Source organism: Eublepharis macularius, chromosome 4 (genome assembly GCF_028583425.1).
Source record: "Eublepharis macularius isolate TG4126 chromosome 4, MPM_Emac_v1.0, whole genome shotgun sequence".
Lineage (NCBI taxonomy): Eukaryota > Metazoa > Chordata > Lepidosauria > Squamata > Eublepharidae > Eublepharis > Eublepharis macularius.
In genome coordinates this window covers 125210309-125235627 of record NC_072793.1, presented here as the reverse complement: position 1 = coordinate 125235627, position 25319 = coordinate 125210309, and the positions used below count along the sequence as shown (strand labels likewise).

The 25319-nt window shown below is 43.8% G+C and overlaps 2 protein-coding genes across 2 annotated transcripts in view; one reads left to right on the top strand and one right to left on the bottom strand.

Annotated features, from left to right (window-relative positions):
• Positions 1-7539, bottom strand: part of LOC129329053 (netrin-4-like) — a 75249-nt gene extending 67710 nt beyond the window's left edge. Inside the window, exon 1 of the mRNA XM_054978451.1 lies at positions 6545-7539. Coding sequence (XP_054834426.1) covers positions 6545-6671 — 127 coding nt within the window. The 5' untranslated portion in view covers positions 6672-7539. The remainder of the gene's footprint in view (positions 1-6544) is intronic.
• Positions 7540-11487: 3948 nt separating this feature from the next.
• UROC1 (urocanate hydratase 1) overlaps positions 11488-25319 on the top strand; it is a 63983-nt gene continuing 50151 nt past the window's right edge. The window contains exon 1 of the mRNA XM_054975836.1: positions 11488-11759. Within this exon, the coding sequence (XP_054831811.1) occupies positions 11634-11759 (126 nt within the window). The 5' untranslated portion in view covers positions 11488-11633. The remainder of the gene's footprint in view (positions 11760-25319) is intronic.

Sequence of the window (25319 nt, the reverse complement as noted above, 5' to 3'; positions counted from 1 at the left end):
GGTTTTTCCACTGAGTTGTTTTGGAACTTAAACTACAGCATCTGAACCAGTAATGCCAGAAAATCCATGCTAAATTTGCATTGGATTCTGAAATCCCAAATAGACCCTGGTGATGACGTTGAAACCAGGAAAAAGTCTACAGGACTTTGTTGCTACCTGTTAAGCTTATAACTACTCAAAGCTTTCTCATTCCTGGACTAGGGCTGGCTGAGATGCTTGTTCAGTCAGCCCCTGCAAGATGCCTCAAGCTGATCAGGAGGATGTCAGTAGCCAGGTTACCTTATTCAACTGTTTCTGTCTTATCTCTCACTTCAGTTTCTGGACTTTGGCCCACTTCAGCACGCGTTTGCTGAACTACTTTACCTTTTGTTTATAGACTTGTTTTCTGTTATATTTCCCACCCACTCACCCCCACCGCACCTCATTGTTCTAGCTAGATGTTGATTATATCCTCAGGATTGTACCTCAGGCTCATTTTATAGCTCTGACTACTCACAGGATGGGACCCAGATCATTAATGCCCTTCAGCCATAGGCTGTGTCATTCTGGTCTTTGTTTTATCATTCTACAGGCTTCTTTCAGTACATATCTTATGAACTCAGGACATTTTAGGTTACACATTAAGGAAACCTTTGTTAAGTATGAACGCAGCTCCTCAAGTTGCCAAGGAGACTGTGGAATCTCTCTTTTGATGGCTGCCAAAAACTTTTAGGTAGGACTTTGTCCAGGATACTGCAGCATAGGATAATATGCTACAGAGGAAATGGCTGCACTAGATAATCCACTTGAGTCTCTTTTAGTGTTCTAGGTTTCTCCAGAAAAGGTCAAAATTCAGGACATATTATTCAATTCTGAACTGTCTTGACAAAATCAGGGATTTGGGTCTAAAGAGCTGCAAGAGGAAGTAAAATAGCTACAGGTTCTATTTTGCAAACACTTGTACACATGCTAGAGAAAAGTCCATGCCATGCTACATCTGAGTCTAAAAATTTTCAAGCTTCAGCTTGTATAAACAGAAGACCACTCTTGCATTTAGTTTCACTTTTATCAGGCAATGCTCTGCCACAGGAGGAAAAACCTTCCACGAGAAGAAGGGCATTTCTGGCTCCAGTCCAAGAGCTTCTGGAAAACTTGCATAGGTCAGTTGAGCAAATAAGCTGCATTGGCCCCTCTAAAAATATGGAAGCTGTTTCTTTTTGTTCCTGTAGATGAGATCAGGGAGTATTTTGTTGAATTTCCTACCAGCGTTTCATGGAGCATGCAAAACAGGGAAGAGCACGGTTGGTTTTCTACTCGGTGATCACAAGGAGGTTTATCTGCCATGCCTGCTAATGCAGCAGCTTCAATAAACAGCTCCTGTATGAACTGCTATGTCATAGGAAAAGCAAAGGAGAGCAAACAGCAAATGAGCAGAGGGGAAGGGGAGTGGGAAGAGAGAGATCACAATCTGTGGTTGATTAAGAGCTTCAAATGAGAAGAAATCAACGCTACCAATAAGGCAGCTCATCCGTCACTCTGCTATTCCTTGAAATGTGGGGTCATAGCAGTGGGGCTCCATGGGATGAACAGTCAGGCAGCCAGGGACTTACACTGCATGCCAAAGGGGCTCTTTGAATAATTCATAAAAGGCCAAACAATCACAATTTGAGTGCACTCCCCACCCTCACCCGCCCACCCCGCCCCGCCTCTGTGTCATTGAGGTTGATTGCGGCTCGCTCTCCTGATGGAGGGCATGGCTCAATAAGCCATGCCGTTAAACGGTTTATGTATTCACTCCATTGTCCTAGGGGAGCTGCCTGGCCGCGGTGGCTCCTTGTTGGAGGACGGCTGGCAAATGGCGAGAGTGTCTGGTGATGAAGGAGCCGTTCCATTTGGAGCGAGTTGCACAGCTGGAAAAACCTACACACAGACAGCCTCTCAGATGGGTAGTGGCTGATATCAGATGATCTCAAGTGGGCACCACATGTTAACCCCTTCATGTTACTCTCTTTAGAGGCATATATGAGGCAAGTGAACTGAAAGGCTCCTGTTGAACTTAGCTGTATATGAGCTTGAAAAGAGGGAATATGTATAATATCCTTCATGTTTCCAATGATGGGTTGACAGTCAAACCACCAAATATTCTATGCTGGTAACCTTATTCCTGTGTCTCTTTGGTACTACATGATGAAATATAGGGGGGGGGGGCGGAAATAAATAGAGAAGTAGAGAGAAAAATCTGGCAAGCCTGTGCTGGCAGCTTACCATTTTTATGTGGTCTGCTTCTTTTTTACTTGGATCACCAAATGTGATTTACATTCATGAAGTAAAAGTGCATACTAAGTTCCAGTGTAACTGATCTGTGGTAAATGATTCCGAACTTGTACTGAAGAAGATTAGAAATGCTTTGCTGGCCATGACTGAGGTCTACTGAGCCCAACTTTTTTTTGCAATCAGCAGGTGCAGGGGGAGGGTCCACCGGAAACTTGACCCTGCTGTCTTCTGCCCACCCCTGCTCTATACTGCAAGAGCACCATCTTTTGGATAAAGTTTGAAATGACAGAACTCACTGAGAACAAGCGTGAATGATACTGCAGCTCTTGTGCCTAAAAGACTTTTTACACAAATGGCTGGACAGATTCATCTATAGCAGCTTGTAATACACATGTTCTGCCTCCTCTTTCAATTCTTGCTTGAACAGAATGCTTCCATTGCAGCAATCTTGGTTGAACCACCTGTGCTCTTATAGCACAGCAGATGGCTTAGGTGGCATTAAGCTATGATCTTTTGCATACTTGCCTGCGAGTAAGCCCCACTGAACACAGTCGTAGACCTGCACAAGACCTGTTATTAGGCTTTTATGACTACATATTACAGACAGGATGAACATACTGTATGTTCCTTTTGAGGGGGATACAAAACAAGGGGATTCTTATCAGTTCAGCTCTTAGACAAAGATTACGCTGCTAGTTTTAATCCTTGCTTTAGAAAAGGCTATTTTTGTCCAACATGCCACCTCCTTTGGTACTATGTTACTGTAAAGAGGAGGTGGGACTTCTATCTGCATTTCACGCACAAAAGTTAAAGATGAGTGCATAAATCCTACAAATATTTAAGTCAAAGTGGAACACAGGAACTGTAAAGTCAAAGTGTGAACAGAGCAGGCCTGACATTATACCTTCCCCATGTCCTCTCCAGAGTAGCATAATCAAACGTGTATTTGAGTTCCCTGCTGGGAACTGAATTTGCAGGCATGCGTGGGGATCACAACACAAAAGGGGAAGGTACTTGAAGCTTTCACTCCCAGACCATTTTCCTGACCTGAAACAGCTCCAGGGGAGCAGTATTTGTGCTACTGGGAAACCTAGCTGTACATGTGGATCACCTAGCAGGGCAAAATAGTGCTTTTGCAGCTACTTCAGATTAGTAAAACAGCATGTGACGTGAAAAGCCCCCACTCCTTCTGTGCTGTGTTCCAATTCAAATCCAGCCAGCACATGCCTGGGATTAAATTCTTATCACAGAACTCACAATACACATATATGATCATGAAGACTTGGAGAAAAAACATAACTTGTTGTTAGGACCACACTATGAAGGAAACAAAACAGCAGCATAGGCTTCAGTCCATGTTATGTCTTTTCCCTTTCACTTGGCTGATCAGTCATGCTCCAAAGTTCTGGGGACCTAAATGCTTCTTGCCACCATGGCTCCCCCGCTCCCCCGACAAAATCTTATTAAGTGTATATGCTTTTGCTCACATTCCTTGTCTCTTCCTTTTGTGTCCCTCACTGTCAAATATGTAAGCATTTTGGGGCAGAGATCTTTTTCTTTTCTATTGAATACAATTAAAGAAAAGTGAGTTGTTTCACACACGCAGCATAATGACTCATCAGAATGGACTGTACAGTTTCACTCTACAAGTTTTGAATGTTGCTCCTGTGTAAAACAATTCCCTGCAAGTAGAAAGTAAACACAGAAGGGAATAGGATGGACTTTAATCTTTGTCATTTATATGGCACAAGGTTATTTTTAATGCAGAGGAGTTAGCCGTGTTAGTCTGTAGTAGCAAAATCAAAAAGAGTCCAGTAGCACCTTTAAGACTAACCAACTTTATTGGAGCATAAGCTTTCGAGAATCACAGTTCTCTTCGTCAGATGCATGGACGGCAAGAAGAAACTGGTCAGATATATAGGTGGAGAGGGGAGGGAGGAGTAGATGCAAGCTACTACCAAGTAGTAGCTTCTGATATGGAGATCAGTTTGCTTCTGTTAAGGAAGTCAGTTACTTCTGATAATGAGATAACCATTCATAGTCTCTATTCAATCCCAGCCTGACTGAGTCAAATTTACATATGAATTCCAATTCATCTGACGGAGCATAGTTGTACTTGTAAGAATTTGCTCTTAAGTAGACCTGCTTAAGATCACTCCAAGTGCCACCTATGACATGCAGACTGGTGATATGGTTGCCAACTCTGTGTTCAGAAATTCTTGAAGATTTGGGAGGTGGAACCTGGGGAAGGTAGGGTTTGAGGAGGGGAGGGAATTCAGCAGGGTATAATGCTTTAGAGCCCAACCTCCGAAACAGCCATTTTCTCCAGGGGAATGTTCTCTGCTTTGTGGAGTTTGGTTGTAATTCTGGGATATCTCCAGGCCCCACCTTGAGTTTAGCAACCTTAGACACTGTCCATTCTGCCAACTCTGAACTCTGCCACATTATCCCACCCTTATTCAGCTGCATATGTAGACCAAGACTCATCTCTTTAGATGAGTTTTAATTGACCAATCAAATATAAATGTCTAAATCCGTAAATGAACTAAACAATCCTTCAGAAGGAGAAAAAGAGCATTCTTTCTTTGCTTTCAAGTGGTGCTCACAAAAGATGCCACCTTGGAAGAAGCTTTCCCTTCTTCCATGAGTAGGGAGGAATGGCCTTTCTAAGAACAACAGCCAGGATCTCATCAGTTGCATCTGGAAATGTCCAAATTACTTGTGCTTCATGGCATCACTCTGAACAGCACACTACTCTGTACATCCTGCAGGCGGACAAGCAATGGGCAGGGAGGCGTTGTGTTATGCGGAAGAGCACAGCAGCTGCAGAGCCACCTGTTGGCTAGGGAAGGGCCTGGTGGCAGGGTTCTTCAGAGGAAGCAGCACATGGGGGGGGGGGGGGTGCATGCATGAAGGAGGGGTGGAAACAGATCACGCTCTCTGTATGATGGGCACTGGCCAGTGCCACCCTCACCAGAACTATTCCCTTCTAAATCCGGTGACGCCAGTGGGCTTAGAAGGGTATAGGATGTTATGCATCTCCAGCCTCAGCTCAGCAGAGATGGTAGCTCGAAACAGTATAGAAATGTGTTGCTGGGGAAATAACTGATAAGAGGAGAGATGTTTTTGTATTTTGGTTACATAAAGTGGTCCATTGTGAAAACCAGCATGACGTAGTGACTTTAGTGCTGAGCTTTGACCAGAGAAAAGGTGTTCAAACCCATATGAAGCATAATGGTTGGTCTTTGTCAGTTCTCTTGCAACACAGCCTACCTCTTAAGGTTGTTGCAAAAGTAAAATGGTGAGAGGAGCTCAATGAATGCCACCATGAGCTTTTCGAAGGAATGGTGGGATAAAAATGTGATCGACATTTATTTAGTGCATTTTTATCCTGCCCTTCCTCTATGGAGGTAGGGTACATACCCCATCTCTTATTTATTTTCAAAACAACCCTGAATGTAGGATAGGCTGAAGTTTCTCAAGAAGTGGGGATTCGAACCCAGGTCTCCTTAGTCTAGGCTGCACAATACTAACTCTTAAACAAAATACTTACTTAAGCTGAAGCTTCTGCTGTGCTGCTGCTACTGTTCTTCCTATGAAGCTGTATTTAGCCACTGTGCCAGGCGCTGTACCTAAACTCTGAGTACTGACATTCAGACATGCACCAAAAGCTGATTTCAGTATTTCAAACTCATTGCTCAAATGCTGGCATTTCAGAGGCAATTCCCTCCCAAGAAGCAAGTCTAGAAATCTGAGTATTTAGCAAAATTCTGTTTTCTTTCACAATAGTTGGAATTTGAAATCAGTCCCCAGAGCATCCATTTTAGCTCTATTCAAACCCCAGGACAGCCATCAACTCATTGCTGTCATCAGAGAATCCATGCACTCACCATGCCGTCTTTAAAATGGGAGCAATGGTGAAGAGTGGTGGGGTGGAAAGTGCCGTCAAGTCATAGCTGACTTATGGAGCCCCCTGCCGGGGGTTTCAAGGCCAGAGACGAACAGAGGTGGTTTGCCTTTTGCCTGTCTCGGCATAGCGAGCCTGGGTTTTTTTTGAGGTCTCCCATCCAAGTACTAGCCAACGGGCTTGCCTGGAGAATCCAGGTCAGGGCCAGCCGAAGAAGGATACCGTTAAAGAAACACGATCGTCTCTAGCCTGGGTGACAGGGTCAACCAGACGTCTAAATGAATGACGGAACAAATTTGTTTTTAAAAAAACCAGCCTCGGATCAGAAATTGCCAAGAGCCGCGCCACGAGTGTTCGTGCGTTTGTTTGTTCGATTTATCTTACCTGCTCCGGGCTGGCCCCAAATAACGTACTCCAGCAAGACGATCAGCGTAATGCTTTTATGTGGCGCGCCTCCGCCAAGGAAATCCATTTTCTCCAGCGACGCGAGAAGGCAAAAAGATGCAGGCATATATACAGAAATACGTCTAACACCCCGGAGCCCACATGGCCCACCTTCCGTTCAGGGCACGGAAGACGGCCGGCTTTTCCTCCTTCGATTTTCCCTCCCCGCCGTCGGTTGCCCTTTCCCGAGCGGGCGGGCGGGCGTTCTCCAGCGCTCCTGGTTTCCCTGCGTGTCACTCGCAGCCTCCCAATAAACAAACAAGCCCGTCCGCCTGTAGGTGGAAGCCCGTCTCCTCGCTTGCCCCTCCGGAGAGTAGGCGAAGTTCACGCGCCTGGCGCAGCGAGCCGGGAAGGGGAGCCAAGGATGCGATCTTGCGGAGAGGCGGCTTTCGATTCCCCTCGTCCTTCGGCTCACGGGCGTGCGAAACGCGGGCGGCGCAGCCTTTGTTTGGGTTCCCCTAAACAGCGCCTTCTTCCCTCTCCGAGATCGGCGCAGGGAGGGATCCGAGGGGACTTCCGTGGGTCAGATGCGCGCCTCCCTTACACAGCGATAACATACGCTTATTGCTAAAACCCGCGCCCCCTCTCGCTGCCACTTTCTGCTCCGTAGAAGCTAGCGGCACAAACAGCCGCGGGGGGTGGGGGGAGGCTCGACTAGAATCGTGCCGCTGTGAAGAGTTTAGCTCAGCGGGATCCTGGCATTAGAACGCCCCGGGCGCGACTCAGAACAGACATCAGGGCAGCGGCTGGTCTTTAGGGGAAATGACACCTCCTTCTTTAGCTTGTAGATTCTTTCCAATAAGAAACACTTTCTTTTTATTACAGGGTTAAGGTTATCGGGGAAGGGGGCTTCAGATGAGGCTTGATTATCTTCCAGGACGGATCCGTCTCTTCCTTCGCAGCGCTCTACCCCCTCGCATCCTAGCGTGGCTGGCGCTGTCTAGCTACAGAAAAGAGGATTATCACATGTGAGCTTCTTCCCACTCTTTATATGGCGGGAGGGGTCAGAGGGCGGGCTCTTAAATAATTTCCACGCCCCTTCTGGCTTGGGTTTGTTGTTGCCCTCGTCCAACGCACATGTTCCTAGATGCTTGCTAAGCCGTCTTTTTTCCCCCTCTTGCAACAACCGGGCTGAGCCGGAGGGACTTGCGAGCGCTGAGCTTGTCAGCTTCTGCAGTTCCTCGGATTTCTATTTCTTGTTTCTGTGCCTTTAAATTAAATGCCTGGAGAGAAGCGTGCGGGCTGGACGTCTTCCTCCCGTACACCGGCATGAATTTGTGTCTTTGTAGCGCCCTCTGTCGGACGAGACTGTAAATGTTATTTGCCGGCGGTTTTTTGCAAGCTACAGAGAAGGGGGCGGGGGCGAATTCCGGATGCGGGGCTGTGTTAGCGGATAGCAGCAAACGCTAGTCCAGAGGCCTCTCAGAGACAGGCTATCAATTTTATTGCTGCAAAAGGTTTGTGAGTCAGAAGTCACTTCATGTGGATGAGCTCTGCACCCCCAACGTATATGGAGGTACCACTGGACTTCTATTTCTTTTGGTGAGGAGAGAAAGGAAGGGAGGCAGTTTTAATAAAATATGGGTGTTATGGGCCACACCTCTTGAATTCAACTACCTGCCTTTTCCTTTTGCCAGGGTGAACTCACCCTACTGGAACCATCCATTAAATTCTGAGATGCAGAACTGACTTGGCTTGGGGCTATGGCACCTGAGGAGGAGGGTTTTCAGCTTCCCCTCCTGAACCATTTCTCTCCATCCTGAAATTTCCCCAGCAAGTTGTTATTTGCCCTGTGGAAGCTGGTAAACTGGTTTCATAGGGCCACTGAAGTCATGAAAATGGCATGGTGGAAGCTTCACCCCCCCCCCCCCAAATGCCAGAGTAACCATCCAAATTACCCTGACCTGGATAGCCCAGGTGAGCTTGATCTCATCAAATCTCAGAAGCTAAGCAGAGTAAGCCTTGGTTAGTAATTGTATGGGAGACCTCCAATGAAGACTAGTGTTGCAGAGGCAGGCAATGGCAAACCACCTCCGTTAGTCTCTTGCCATGAATATCCCACCAGGGGTTGCCGTAAGTCAGCTATAACTTGAGGGCATTCTCTGCTCCACCCATCCAAATTAAGTTTAAAAAAATGCAGTGTGTGTGTATCTTTCTCAAGCTTAGGATCCATTTATTAATTTTTTTATCTAAAAAATATGTTCCACCTTTCTTGGAACTTAGAGTAGCTTACAACACATCCAGCTTAAAAGCAAACAATAGTAATCTATTAAAGCATAAAATAAAACAATTAAAAAGTCACAATAAACACAGCTCTACCTCCAAGTTTCTAATGGAATAATCAAAATCAAATGCCAGCAGAAAGCTCTCCAAAAGAAGAGTGTCTTACAAGCCTTCCTTTAAGAACATCAGGGAATGAACTGCAAATGTTCCCTAGTAGGCTATTCCCCATATGAAGGCAGACAATTCAGCAGCATTAGGCTGCTCACACTTGCCCCATCTATGCCTGCCCAATCTGAGGTTCTGGCAGCGAGCTTCTGGTGGCAGCAGTCACTCCTGCCTGCCTCACACAGGGTGAGGGCTGCATGATCTTGCTTGGACCCTGGGAGAAGAAGATTTGAAGACTTTGTCTGCTTCTACATAGTGCTAATTCTCCATGTCGTTCATGTCTTTGCTGTGAATGTGGAGATGTTTGCAGCAGCAACAGTGCATTCCATACAGCCCAGAAAATCCACAACAACCATCATTCCATGCTTGTTTTTAAAAATATTTTGTAATTTGTCTTGTGTCTCGGAGAGAAAGGCGAGTTATAAATTAAGTAGATAAACTGGTATTATTCTATAGTGATCTTGCAATTGGCAACTTTAAAAAGACAGGAAAGATTCCTCCAATGGAATGGGGTGGGGGGGGGGGGAGAAAGGAAAATGGTGTTGATATGGGTGGGATCTTCAAAAATATACAGCTTTTCATCCACACAGGATAAAAAGGTGCTTTGACCATAGGCCTTGCAAAAAAAATTTCATCATACCAGATCTGAGAAAGATCACACTAAAGCAGAGGCAGGAAATGGAAAGGAGACAATTAGGAAACAATGCTTTGTAGATGCTAAAAAAAACCCCACCCTTCTGGTTTGGATGCCAACCATAAGAAAACCTCCAAATGGAAGCATCCTTTTATGACTGTATCCTGCAAACCTGTTGCGTAATGCATAGCCTTGCTATCAGGTTGCACCAAACAGCCAAATATGCAACCTAAATAACCAACATCTAGAATTGCCAACTGCCCAGAAGAAAAATGCCTGGTCCTTTAATAAAAGCTTAACTTGTGAAAATGGACAGTAGAAATTTTCATGATATGGAGGTAAATATCATCACCTAATAAATAATACTACAATGAAACCACTATAACAGGGACAGGACATTTTTTTCTCCAGGCAGTTGGCAACCCTACCAAAACCACTTCTCTAACCACTGTAGGGCAGAGTATTTCTCAGGAGCAGGGTATTACCATGGTTGCCCATGGGTGAAGCAATATAACATTCTTGTATATCCCTTGATTATTTGCTGTTGCTAAGATGGTTTTCTATTCACCTTGAATCTAATTTGATATGTAAATCTAACCAGTAGAGTGTGAGGGTGTCTTGATTGCACTGGGATCCTGAGCCACTGTGTGAGGGGCCAGAGGAAAGATGGAAGAATAAGCTTCAGCCATTTTCTCTGCTTGCATTAAGAAAGGTATAAAGGATGATTGCATCACTTGTATGGAAGGAATGCCAAGAAGAGAGCGCTAGATACATATAAACCCTCTGGATTATCCAGTTACTGTAATCACTTTGTAACAGGAATAGAAAGGCTACATTGGCCAGGATGCTTATTTACATGACAAATGGCTTTCATTCACACTAAAAACATCAAGGTGTTTTAACACAGGAAGCTCAATTTGCCTTGAAGCCTTTATCTTTCCCCCAGATAATGCAGGGAGGCTCAAAGTTGCTTTTAGCACCACATATGAAAACATCCATTGAGCAACGTCTGAATACTTGCTTATTAGGTGACATAAACGTAAAGGAACAAGATTTGCAATGTCTCTCAGTTCAAGTTTGTTTGGGGGGGGGGGTCAACTGATTTTTTAAAAAAAAATATTAAATTTTTATTTCAGTTAAATCAAAAATATGATCATACAATCACCTAAATTACACATCTGCTATCACCTACTACTAAGTTTATCTACATAAAATAAATATCATAATTTAAGTAATACACAACAAAAAACCATAGAAAACATAAACTAAACATATTTAAATATAAACACAAACTAAAATCATTCAAATCATATGGTTCATATATCTATATCTATTTAAATATCTCTATTCTATCTTTGCTATCTATCTTCATATCTAATAGATTTTGTTACATATATTACAAACATATATTGCCGATCTCTTTGCTTTCTATTCTAATTTAAGATTAAATTTATTCTTACTTATTCTTGATTTCCAGCTAAACAGTCAAAAATACTTCCAATTTTTCTTGAAATTCTGAGATCGGTCTATTATGTATATAAGACGTTAGATATGCTATTGTCGCATATTCATGCGATTTGTTCTTCCATTCCTTCAAAATCTGGACATTCTCAGTCCAAATTTTTGTAAATGTATTTGGGCTTCAGGCTTCACATTATACTAAAGGTAATGTAAGTTTGTGGGATTTGTGTGCACAAAGAACAGGAGCAGGCTAAATTTGGTTCACCGTGATATGGCAACAGCATGTGCAAAGAGCAACCAGAGAATAAACAGACCTGTGAATGATTCTTTAGGAGGAGGAGGCTGGAGGAGCCAATGGAATTGTATGGGACTAAGACAATGAGAAGTACTTGTACAAAAGCTGGAGAGCTTTCTTCAGGTTGCAACACAGAGTCACTGTAGATCCTCTAGAATTTTCCAGAGACTCTACTTTTTCAGCCTACTTCTTAGTCTACCAACAGGAACTCTCTTGAATGGTCTTTCTCCTCTAAAATTTGCTGACAAGCCATGTCCAGCCTGAAAGAAATTTGTGGTGGGCTTCCTCTGCACACTCTTCCTAAGAACAGGGGCCGAAAGAATGGAGTCCCCCATGCTCCAGTGAGGACTCCCAACCTCACAGAGTATGAAGAACAGGTAAGAAAATTTGCAACTCTTCTCCACAGCCTCTCATCGGTCAAAACTGGCAGAGCTGCACCTTCCAGTGGTCTGCTGCCTTCTCAAATACAAGAAAACAAAGCCATGTTTTAGCAGCATTGCAGGTAGTGTTCCTTTATAAAAGAGATGCAAAAACCATAAACATGATACATAGAATTAAACTATCAAAAGTGCAAATTAATTGTCAATGTCTTCTTGATCCTTGTCCAGCCAGTCATCCTTTGCAAGACCACAGCATAATCCTTCCACTAAATAGCAGTGGGTAAAATATCTTGGCACAGACTAATTTGCAATTTCCATTTAATAGGTTATTGATAAAGAGACAGATCTCTTAAGTTTATAAAAGAACCTCATGTCTTTTATCTCAAGTCTCTAGAGAAACCTGCATATTGCTAAAGAAACAGCTTATATAAGCCTAATGAAACAGGACATGAAAAATCCCAAATGCCACTGAATTTATCTGCCACTGAGTTTTAATTTTATGTATTGTGTTTCTTGTTTTTGCATATCTTTTATAATGGAATAATTGCATTTATAACGTTTTGAAAAGGGACCACTGACGGAAGACAATACATCAGAATGTGTTTAGCTTTTTATGGATTGTAATAGGAATGTTCTGCAGGTTGTAGATATTTTGTTTTGTTTATTTATTCAAGAATATTGTTGTATAGATTATATTGGTTTTGAAGAGTAGACTTGATTTTTACTTGTTCCTCAACCTTTTGTGGTTTGATTTATGTGTTTGGTTGCAGTTTACTTTCCTCATTTTGTGTGTGTGTGTGTGTGTACCTTTGGGAGGTTTGAAAAAACAAACAAGCTACAGAGTCATGGTCAAGGCACTTCCTACATTTCATGATCCCTTGACCCTCCCCTCCAGCCTTCTACATTGTATTTGATGAAGGGAGCTTTGACTCTCAAAAACTTACACCCTGGAAATCTTGTTGGTCTTTAAGGTGCTACTGGACGTATATCTTCTTCTTCTACTGCAGACCAACGTGGCTACCTGCATGGCTACCTGAAATTATTTATTTACTTCATTTATACCTTGCCTTTCTCACTAATGGGGACCCAAAGTGGCTTTCATTGTGTTCCTCTCCTCCGTTTTATCTTCACAGCAAACACACTGTGCAGTAGATTAAGCTGAGAATGACTGGCCCGAGGTCCTTCAGCAAGCTTTCATGGCAGAGCAGCAATCTGAGCCTGGGTCTTGCAGATCCAAGTATTTAACTGCTGCACCAAACTGACTGTCCTTCACAAAGCGAATGCAGAATGAGGTCCTCTCACACTCTGAAAAGTAGCCTCTATGCCACAAAAATATATGCTTCTTTTTAAAGACTTTAAAGTGCCACAAGACACTCTTTGGCATACTTTTGGCTCTTTTAAAAATTATTTATTGAATATCCTGCTTTCCAGCCCAAACTTGGCTCTCAATGTGTCTTACATCTATTTAAAACCAATACAGATAATGATTCAGATCTATATCTCTAAGACCCCTTGGGACTTAGCTGAACTTGAGCCGGGGAAAGGAGAGTCCATGGGTCTCCCCCTTTCATGTCATGTTCTCTTCACGGTGGCAAAAACTGGACTGTCTGCTGGAAGCTACTTTGAGGGCTTACAAGCCAGAAGGAAAGCCAGAAGGAGTTCAGACAGAGTTCAGACAGTCCATGCCTATGTTGCCAGGGGAATTGATTGAAAGGCGCCAGACTGTCTGGCTTTACGAACGGCTGACGAATGCCATGAAGAACGAACACATGTTCACTGGGAACGGGGCCTCACAAACAGCCTGCTCGCAAACAGTGGATTGCGCTGTTGGTAGCTTTTTTTTGTTCGTATTGCTGTTCGTGCCCATCTCTATTTATGATGGTGGAGTTTGCAAAAAAGACTTCCTAGTGTCCGTGATTATGATAAGCAATAATTGATAAACAGTCTTTTTCATGTACATAGAGTAAAGGTAAAGGTAGTCCCCTGTGCAAGCACCAAGTCATTACTGACCCAAAGGGGGATGTCACATCATGACATTTTCTTGGCAGATTTTTTACGGGGTGGTTTGCCATTGCCTTCCCCAGTCATCTACACTTTACCCCCCAGGAAACTCAGTTTACCAACCTCGGAAGGATGGAAGGCTGAGTCAACCTTGAGCCGGCTACCTGAACCCAGCTTCCGCCAGGATCGAACTCAGGTTGTGAGCAGAGCTTGGACTGCAGTACTGCAGCTTACCACTCTGGGCCACGGGGCCTTCATGTACATAGAAATTTTTGTAAAATTAGTGGACTTGAATAAGAAGCTCTGTGGGTGCTAGCCAAGTGTTTCAGTTTTTAGTATTTTATTAATAGCCATCTCGCTCTCTGCTTCCTCTTGTTCTTTCATTCATAGTGTTTGTCTGCATATGGCTGTACGTTCATAAGACTTTTCCACAAAACCAATCAATGCAAACTGGAAAAGACTCGCTCCACTTTTCAAACCAGGCATCCTAAATCTGTTTAAGTTTTTTTAAAAAAGCAACTGCTATCGAGCTATCATGGAATTGTCTGTTTAAGAGACATTGATACCTGGCTTGTCACTCTCAGCTGAATGGAGGTTCAATTACTAATATCTTTTGGGGTGTGCAACTGTTTCTTTTCATTTCCATAACCAGGCATAATCTGTATTGAATAACTGCTAAATGTTATTCATACTGCTTGCCTGTCAGTTTCTTTATGAACGTCACATATCTAATTCTGAACTGGGCCATAGAATGTGGATCAATAAATCCACAAAATGGAGTTAAGGAAGATAGGGGATATGTTTCTATAAACCTGCAGAAAGCCTCAAGTTTGGAGAAAAATCTGAAATCTAGCAACAAAAGATACAGGAGATTAAAGCTCCTCAAAATATTTATTTATTTAATCACATTTCTAGACCGCCCTCCTCATCAGACGGGCTCAGGGCGGTTTAACAACAGCTTAAAACAGTAAAAACATTATAAAAACATTAAAACATCATATCAAAACAATTAAAATTGGCGGGTATAAAATATTAAAATACAGCATTGTCCTGCATGGGTGGTGGAAGGTCTTCAGTGGTATGACTGGAGAGAGGACAGCCTAGCCCCCACCAAATGCCTGGCGCAACATCTCCGTCTTGCAGGCCCAGCGGAAAGATAACAAATCCTGCCGGGCCTTAGTTTCCTCAGACAGAGAGTTCCACCAGGTCGGAGCCAGAACTGAGAAGGCCCTGGCTCTGGTAGAGGCCAGGCGGACCTCCCTGGGGCCAGGGACCATCAGCAAGTTCTTAGTGGCTGATCGAAGCAACCTCCGGGGAACATATGGGGAGAGGCGGTCCCGAAGGTATGCTGGGCCCAGTCCGCATAGGGCTTTATAGGTCAACACCAAAACCTTGAACTGGACCCGGTACTCAACCGGTAACCAGTGCAGCTGACGGAGGATAGGTGTTATATGAGCCATGATTGGTGCTCTGGCAACCACCCGTGCAGCTGCATTCTGAACCAGCTGCAGTAATAATAATAATAAAAATAATAGAAACAATGCTTCTAGCTTTAAGAAAACAATGCCCACTGAATTGGCAATAACTTGGAAGTCAAAACAATCCTGGAAAGGATCTTGTCCCCCTCCCATCATGTGCTCCGGCAGTGATGCCAACTGGGCAGCAGGAGAAAAATGGAGGGGGAATGGGAGGTGATCGCTGGTGCTGATATACAATGACATCACTTCTGGCACAGTGATGCTATAACCAGCCCTGTGACATCATCAGGACTTGCTTCAATGCATTCTGTGTTACTGAGTATTTTATTAATAGCATCTCACTGTGCCTGTTTGAATCTTGGGATTTGGAATACCAGGGATCTGGTAAAGTTCATTCAGTTCCATCCTGCATTCCGCACTTCCATATTAAGAAAAATAAGAACATGCTGTCAAGTTACTACTGACTCATAGTGATCCTGTCCACAGGACATTCCAGGCAAGAGATGAGCAGAGATGATTTGTCATTGCCTTCCTCCACATAGCAACTCCAGTCTTCGTTAGTGCTCTTCCATACATGTATGAACAATGGTGACCCTGCTTAGCTTCCAAGCTCTGATGAGCTCAGGTTAAGCTGGGCTATCCAGTCTTCCACATTAAACTACACTGCAAAGTGATGTCATTACATCCAGCAACATTGGTACATGGCTGGTGAGGAGGGCCCATCCCCATTGGTGAGTCTCCTGTCGGTTCACAGCCATGGCTGTGGAGGCTACAAAGGAAGAGAAAGAGGAAATAATGTGTGTGTGTGTATACTTCTATGCAAATCCTTGTAGGTGACCCACTTGTTACTATTATATAAGAAATTTAATATTAAGGAAGGTTAATAGACTGAAGACACTGGCAATTGGGTATGTGCTCAAGACTTACTGGTTTACTCTCCCATACTTTCCGTAGAGAATACAGTATAGTCTCAGCTGAAATATATGGGTACTTATTTTGGACTACATTAAGAAAAGTAACTTAATGTGGAAATGTGGAGTGTAGAATGAGGTTGAATTAGGGATGCTAGACCCCTAGCACTCCAAATCCCAAGGTTCAAGCAAGTAGAGTAAGGTACTATTAATAAAATACTGTGTCACAGAATAAAGGCCCTGAAGGTTGCCCACCGGCTTAATCTCAGAAGGTGGGGGCATAGGAAGCAGGGCATTGGAAGATAATCATAACTTGTAAAAGAGTAGGCTGACCTTCAGACATGCTAGTCTGAAACCATATAGGACTTTAAAAGTCAACACGAACCCCTTGAATTGTGCCTGGAAACAGATTGATAGCCAGCATAGGTGGACTTAAGTGGCAGGGTCCCTCAAACCCACTACAGAATACCCTAGCTGCAGTATTCTGCACCAGTTAAAGTTTCAGAATACTTTTCAAGGGCAGCCCCACGTAAAGTCCATTGCACACAGAGCCCCATACAGAGTAGATGTAACCAGGGTATGTACCTCAGTGGTCAGATCTTTTCTCATCAGGGAAGGTGGCAGTTGCCTAACCAGTTGAAGCTGGCAAAAGGCACCCCTGGCCATTGCTGCCAACTGCTTATCCAGCAGTAGGCCTTGGTCCAAGAGTACACATAAATTATGGACCTGTTCCTCCAAGGGGAGTGCAACTCTATCCAGAACAAATAACAACTTAAAATCCAAGGTCAGACCTTCTGCTTACCTGTTGCACTCCAGTTTATTATAATAATAATATTAACAACAGTGTGCTTATATACCAGCCTTCTGGACAGATTAGTGCCCACTTGGAGTGGTGAAAAAGTTAGTGTTATTATTATCCCCACAGTACAGCTGGGGCTGAGAGGAGTGGCTTTCCCAAGGCCACCTGCAGAGTTAATGGCAGTAGTGGGAGTCAAACCAGCAGAGTGCTGATTCACAGCCCAACAACGTAACCACTATGCTACAGCAGCTCTCTAGTTTATTACTCCACACCTTCTCTAAAACTGCCTCCAAGCACCAGTTGAGGGTTTCTAGCCACAAGTGTGAAACAGAGCTGAGTGTTATCTGCATATTGGTAACAATCAACCTCAAATCTCCAGATGACATCATCCAGTGGTTTCATGTAGATGTTGAAAAGTATATGGGACAACATGGCACCCACAGGACAACGGCCAAGTGGCTGAGCAGCAGTGCCCCAGCACCACCTTCTGAAGCCTACCCTCCAGGTAGGACCAGAGTCATTGCAAAATGTTGGCCCAGTCTCCATCTGAAAAGGTGGTCTGGAAGGATATCCTGATTGATGGTATTGAAAGCCACTGAGAAGTCAAGAAGAATCATTGGAATTGCACTCCCTCTGTCCATCTTCTAGAATAGGTCCTCTACTAGGGCAACCATGGCTGGTTCAATCCCATAACCAGGACTAAAAAAGGATTGAAAAGGATCCAAACAATCTGCTTCATCCAGGGATGCTTGAAGCTGGCCAGCTATAACCCCATTCGATCACTTTGCTCAAGAATGGAACACTTCAGACTGGTCAATAGTTATTGAAATCTATAGAGTCCATATGCGCCAACATAAATCGTTATTCACAGGTGCAGCATTTTTTATGGTTATTCCATTTGAAGAGTAATTGGTTTCATCTTCAAAAGCACATTTTAAGAAGAACTTCCTAATTTTTGCAAGCAATTTTAGCATTTTTTTGTCTGGGGCATTCAACGTTCACATATAAGACATCATGATTTCAAACAAAGTTAGTAGGGTTGCCAACAAGCTTGGAGAAAGTGTCTTGAACTTTTAACAGAGGAGTAATGTGTGGAAATCGGCTGCTGAAGCTTTTGGGCACAGATGAAATAACATTCCATTAAGCCTTGATTAAAGGAACAGGACCTTTTTTTCTCAATAGGGGTGTGCAATTTGAAATATCCAGTCTGAAAATGGGGGTGTGTGACTCAGTATATGTGAGATTCATGGATATATCAGTATTGGTGGTACCGATTAATCCTGAAAATGTTCAGAGGCGCCATTCCAAAGGTCACAGCGACTTGTGTTTCCCAGCTAAAATAAAGGGAGGGAGGAAGGAGGTGATTCTCTCAGGCAAATGGCATCACTTAACTGCCTGTACAATTGAGAATCTTCATGATAGCTGGAAAGTGGGGAAAACAAGCTGCTGCAACCAGCTGCAGCTTTAGGGCAAGAGGTTTGGGGAGTGCATGCTTTCTGCTGCCAGGTTGGTTCTGTTGAGATTCTCTGGTTTGGCACTGATTCTGTCGGGCTTCATTGATTTTCTTTGGTCGATGGTTGCTGTTGTTTGTTTGGCCAAGGTTTCTTTGACCTAAAAAAAGCATTGGATTCTCCCCCATAGGAAACAGTGGAGAGTAGTGGGAGCACCTTGTTCAGGGGCCTGTAGAATTGGCCCCTTGACCCAATCTTCTTGAAACTTGTGGGGGAGGTCTTTGGTGGACAGGCAGCACTTATTCCATTGCAATTTTGGTTTCATATGCTTCAAAAGTAGCTCCTACATCCCCGTGGAAAGATCCCCCCGTAGGGAATAATGGACCCAGTTAATTTCAGAATCCTGAAAAACAACCAGATCCAAATACAAAATTGATATCTAAAGACCTGAATATGAGGAATACCAATGGCTTTCCTGATACCTGGATCTGAAAAACACTTTTTAAAATGCACATCCCTAGTTGGCAGCTCAACTAAACTCCCCTCTGTCTGGAGATCAGGGGGGCAGGGCCACCAGCCATGTGACCATTTTCAAGAAGTTCCGGAACTCCGTTCCACTGCGTTCTAGCTGAAAAAAAGCCCTGGTTATTATAGTCATTATCATTATTATCTTAATAGTACCATGTTACCAAGCTTGCTTTTGCTAGGAGAACAATACCAGTTTACATAAACTGATATTTGCAGCTGTTCATTCTCAATTTATATATGCAATAAACCTAAACTATTCCTATAGTTTCTTTTCATGTTTTCTGGCAATAATGCAAAACTTTTATGAGAGACTTATCCATGTTCTCTGGGGTCTTCTAAAGAGCTATGCAATTATTTTTTTCCATTCCCTGCTTAATCTCCTTGGATAAAAATCGTATCTGTAAGGCTTTTTTCTTATATATTTCCTGACTTTTGCATCCAAGCCTGTTTGGTTGCTTGGGGCAAGAAACAGTAACATCCTCCTCCAAGGGTGATCTTTTGAGCTCCTCTACTATCTACTCCAAGGAAGACATTTCCCCCCATCTGGCATATTATAAAAGGGTAGCAGGGTTAATCAGTTGCAGAAAGCCCACAATAATTTAACAATATGATAAATTTAATTTGTTAGTCTTTAAGGAGCCACAGGTTTCTTTGTTCTGTTTTTGCCTTCTCCTGCCAAGGAAATGTCTGTACAACTTTATGTACATTGAGCCTCTCATTTATACTAAATATACCTTATCATACTTTGAAGCTTCTGCACATGTAAAATTTGAGTTGAAACAAATCAACCTCTTTGAATTCATAAAACTAAGTTGGTCGTTTGGGCAGGATTATTCTCAAAAACTGATGTTTCTAAAAGCTGGCCACCTTACCAGTTCCTCAGATTGTTGCTCTGCTATTTTGAATGCCACCTGATACCAGATCCATTTCCATGTGAGTTCACTGACATAAAGAGTTCAATTAGTTGCCAGGTCTCTCAAGTCTCCCAGTGGGAGATTGGGACGCTGGCTCCTGCCCTGTCACCGCTCCTGCTGTCATAACCATGCGCACGCACCCAGCGTGTGTGATGACATCACTTCTGGGAGTGATGTCATCACGCAGGGTCCAAGAGCACCCCGCGTGATGATGTCATGCATGCTGGGGAGGGGCAGAGAAAGTGGGCAGCTCTCTCTCTCTCTCTCTCTCACCGCTGCTGTGTCCCTTGTCCCTGCCAGCATGGTTGTACAGGGGCAGTGGCAGCCACAGTGAGAGAGCAGGCCTTGGCAACCGCAGCTCACTCTCTCGCCACTGCTGCGCCCCTTGTCCCTGCTGGCACCGGCTGCACAGGGGCAGCAGTGGCTGTGGTGAGAGATCGGGCTGCGGTGGCCCCAGCAGTGGCAGTGAGAGCGGCCTGCTCTTGCCACCACCGTCTGCTCTCTCTCTGCTGCCCCTGCTGCTCTTGTGGCATGGGAGCATGCCCCTCTGCTGGCCAGGTAAGTGGGTGTGGGGGGGGAGGTAGGATTGGGGGATCCCCCGCCCCAAGCGGGGGGATGGCAACCCTAAGTTCAATATAACATAAAGAAGCTAGGAATGAAGTTTGCCTCCACTCTGATATAGCAGAACACAAATATACAGCATCTTCATGGTTTCAACTGTTTGAATACAGTACAGTCCTTTATGAATGGGTAAACACAAGAAGAGGCTATTTCTCCTTTCTGAAATAGCAGGTGCTTCAGTATGTCAGGGGCTACAGAGAGTAGATCCTCTGACAATGTTCTCAACTATTAGGCAGGCAGTCCTTAACACAAACATATATATTGTAGGGCAACTCAATCTTCCATTCGGTACCAGGAGGCCAGATAAGACAATTTTATTGGACAAATATTCACAGAAGCATTGCATAAAGATTATGTGTTGTGTGTATCTACTAAGTACTCACATGCAACGTTCTAACCTAACTGGCTAGGATTGTCTCTTTTCAGCCCACTTGGATCCCCCAGACCCTGTACATGGAAGGAAGGCTTCAAAGTCTTCATGAGAGTTTTCTGGGGAAGCAGGAGAAGTACCTGCCTTTTCCAGAAACACTTCTGTTGTTTTTGATTGTGAGCTACTTATTGCTTGATGCGGCAGTCCCCTGAGAGGAAACTCCTGCCATTTTGTGGACATTTTGGGTTTTTTTGTAAAATCTTTATTGTTATTATTGTATTCTTGTGGACATTTTGTCATTGCTTGCTATATGTGGAGATGAGGAGATATAGTCCTTTGGGATTGAGGCTAGTGCCGGTATATTGCTAAGAAAAGCCTTGCTACTAAATCTTTTGGAAAGCCTTTGAAAAATGTTTTATCTCTAGATATAAAAATAGTATGGTGCATTCACTAGTTCTAGAGTAGGGCAGGATACCTGGGTATGAATCTCCACTTGTGCCATGAAGTTTACTGGGTGACTGTAGCTCTCATTCAGCCTATCCTACCATAAGGGGTTGGTATGTGGAAAAAATGTGATTATGCTACCTGCACTCCTTGGAGGAAGTGTAGTACATAAATAAGAGGGATGAATGAACATATTTGTGGCTTATGTACCATTACTCCATGAGCTTTAACACAATGGTACACATTTAATTCATTTGACTTGGGATTCTTGTTAGAGTGTAATGGGCTATTGCAAAACAGGTGCTATCTAAATGTGAAAGCAGTGAGTGCAGCATGAGAAAAGAATGCCTCCCCACCCAACATGGTAATCAAGAAACTCTTCATTATGTCAGCAGTTTTAGGGTCTCATGTCTTTGGGATATTAATGACCCAGTTCTCAATTAAGTACACTTGCTAATGTCTAGTGCAATCAATTTTGTTGACACCGGATGGAAGGGTTTAAGAGGGTTTTTTTTAGTTTGCAGCAAACTTTCCTCCCCATTTTTATGGCTGATATACTTAATAAAAATAATGTTAAAAATTATCACTGACTTTGGCTTGATATAAAGTAAAAACACAGCAGCTAAGTCACCCACCCCCCCAGCTGAGTTTATTCATCAGAGCTGGGAACAAAACAGAAAGTAATTCATTAGCCTGAAAATAAAGGAACAAAAGGGGAACTGTAGTAGGAAGCAGGACTGTCTCTGAAAGACATGTAGTAGGATCTTTCCTGTCGAGATGGATTTGGGTGAAGGGGGAGGTAATTTAACACTTTTCTAAGTGAAGTGTGGAACCCCCATTTCAATTCCCCTTGCAGTTAATGCAGTGGCAGACTGGCTAGGGTGTCAGCTTGCCTGATGACAAGTGGGCCCCCTTAAAATATGTTAAAAATCCCCCGATTTAGAAGAATCCCACAGCGGGAGAAAAATGGTGGTTACCAGGGGATGCTCTAGAATTTCATTCCTCCTAATCTCTATGGTAACATAGAGTGGAAGGCTAGAGCGCCCTGGCTGCTGGAGGGCTGGTGGCTGCCTTCTGTTTCCCCCCTCCCCCAGTTCAGAGCTCATTAGCTCAGTGCAGAGATCCTCGTGGGTTGGCTTCACCCCCCTTCAGCCCGGGGTTGTGGGCCCTGTACAGGGGGTGCTGGAGTAGGCAGTCCTCACCCCCACCAAGCAAGAGGTTTGCCTCCCAGGAGCTGTGGCTATCTACTGTCTGGCTGTCCTCCTGGTGCTCTGCCCCACCACAGGAGAACAGGTGAGTCACCCTCTCCACTTTCTCCCTCTGGGCAGCCAGCGCTGTCCTGTGTGGGTGTGTGCCGGGGGGGTGGGCGGGGGAAGCTGTGAGGCCCAACAGGCGAGTGGAGTAAGTAAGCAAAAGTGTGTGTGCGCCCGCGCGCACGCGCGTGCATGAAGGAGAAAGAGAAAGAGAAGCATGGGGTGGGGTTGGACTGCAGAGCTGGCAGGCAAGTGGAGTAAGCAAGCAAAAGAATGTTTGTGCGTGTGCGTGTGTGTCTGTGCATGGACTCTGTGGCATTGCACCCCACTGAGTTCTCTGTCCTCCCTAGGCTCCATCCCTAAATCTCCAGGAGTTTCCCAGCCTGGATCTGGCAACCCATCCCCCCATCCCCCCAAAGCAGTCTCCCTCCTCCCCCATATCTGCAACCTTTTCTGCCTTTCTTCTTCTACTTCCCCCTTGCAAAAGAATCCACTACCAGCATGGAAAAGAAAAAGCATAAATCTGGATCACTGAAATGCAAAGAGCAACAAGAAGCAGAATGGCAGGAATCAGCCGAGCGATGCAAGTCTATTACAGATTTTATAATACCACAATCACCATCCACATCAATGTACAGATATGTTTACTGCATGGAGTTTAGTAGATTCAGCTACAACAAAGTTGAAGGAACAGACAAGAACATTTGACAATGTTCACAGCAAGGCATTAGCATTTGTAAATAAATGTAATGACAAGATTTCACAGTTGAATATGGATGAAAATCAAACATTGGAAATTGACTCTTTGGAAATAGCATTGCCAGGTAAGAGGCAGAGGAAGAAGAAAAGAATGGCAGATGAGCTTATAGATGATGAAGGAAATTCCTCAGATTCTCTAGCTGATTTTCGAGTAAATGTGTTTAACCTAATAATGGACCCAGCCCCGGCGCCAGGGTTACTGGTGCCTGAGGCCATCCTCATGCGTGCACACAGCATGCGTATAACCCCCCAGACTGCATGATGTCATCATGTGATGACATCATCATGCAGTGACGCTGGGGCCATTGGCCGGCGGGTGGCTCGGGCAGCGCGAGGAAGCTGCCTGTGCTCCGCACGCTGCCCCGGCCGCCTGCAGTCCCTGGCCCATGGCTGCTGCACCTGCCTGGGGCCGTGTGGTGGCGGCGGCATGGGGCTGGCCGGTGGCAGTACGGAGCTGGCCGGTGGCGGCACGGCATGCACCTCTGCCCCCGGCACCCCCTCTGGTGCCCCCTCTGGCCCCATGGACCCTGCCTCACCGCCTCAATGGTAGTGCCGGCCCTGAATGGACCACATTGTCCAGTCACTAGATTCACACTTTGTACAACACAAAAAGTTGTATAAAGATTTGTCCTGCTTGGACCCAGCAAAGTTTAAAGCTATTGCAGAGAAGGGCCTTGAAGATTAAGCATTGGAAGGTATTATTAAGCTGACTGAACAAATCAGCAAAGATCAAGTAATATTGGAATTGTTTTCTTTTACTTTGAACTTTGATCTATTAAAGCTATTGCTTAATGATGATGAGAATATGGATTCCAGTTGCAACAAGTGTAAAATTTGTAGTACTTGCCCATTGAGTGTACTAAAAATTTTGGCATCCAACAGACTTCATGACAAGGCATATGATAACATTTATGAATTTTATAAAGTCTTTTGCACACTATCAGTTCCTCAAGTCCAATGTGACAGGACATTTTCAAAGCTAAAGATGATAAAGACAAGGCTAAGAAATTCACTGTCTGAGGAGAACTTGGAATCATACACGTTGCTATCCATTGAAAAGGAATTGTTAGATGAATTGGATGCAGAAGCAATGATTGACAGATTCGCACAATCATTTAGTGAATTCAAATGATTGCTCTTAATATAGCGGACTGCGTGAAATATGCTTTTGAACTACCTGTTAATGTGTAAAATGTTCAGTACAAGCAAACTATTTAAAAATATCCACCATTTATTTAAAAATTTTTAAAAATTAAAAAATTCAATTATAACAATCTGTATTTACATTTAGTATCTACTGTATACTTCCAGTAATATGTACAATACATGTACACTGTAATTACTAACAAATATACATTTATTTCACAAAAATTTTAATTGTACCTTTTTTCTATTTATGTATTTTTTGAAAATTTTATTTATTTCTTATACCAATTAAATAGTTGTGGGTTGGCCCCCTTTGTCTCCTGGCAACCAATATTTTTAAATCCAGTCCACCACTGAGTTAATGTGGACAAGGAACTATTGAGCAACACAAAAAAGTATGCTAACTACCAGTATAGATAAGTGATTTGTTATTTGCAACTCATGTTTTGGTAGGGACATGTTTATTTTACCTTTTGTAAAGAGGCCAGTGAACATGTAGGCTGTAGAACCACAGTCATAACATTTTTAGGGGCAGGTCCCAAGAATGCCAAGAAGCAACGTGCGGGTACAGAAGGATCTGCTGTGTGTTTCTATTTATACTCCACCCATGTGGGTTGTTCCCACACATCTCATAGCATGCATTGCTTGAGGAGTAAGGGACAAACATGAGAAGTGAACGACTCAGCAGTATATAAGGTTACTCTTGCCTTGCTTCATATCCCATATCTTTTTTTAGAATTGATAGCAATTACACGAGCCAACTGAGGAGGATGGGGGAAAAGTCTGATCTGCCTACTGAAGAAATATAAATATAAAAAAAAATTACCATCCCTCAGAGTACTGTTAAGGTTCCTGATATTTTGGGCTTAGTTATTTAAAACA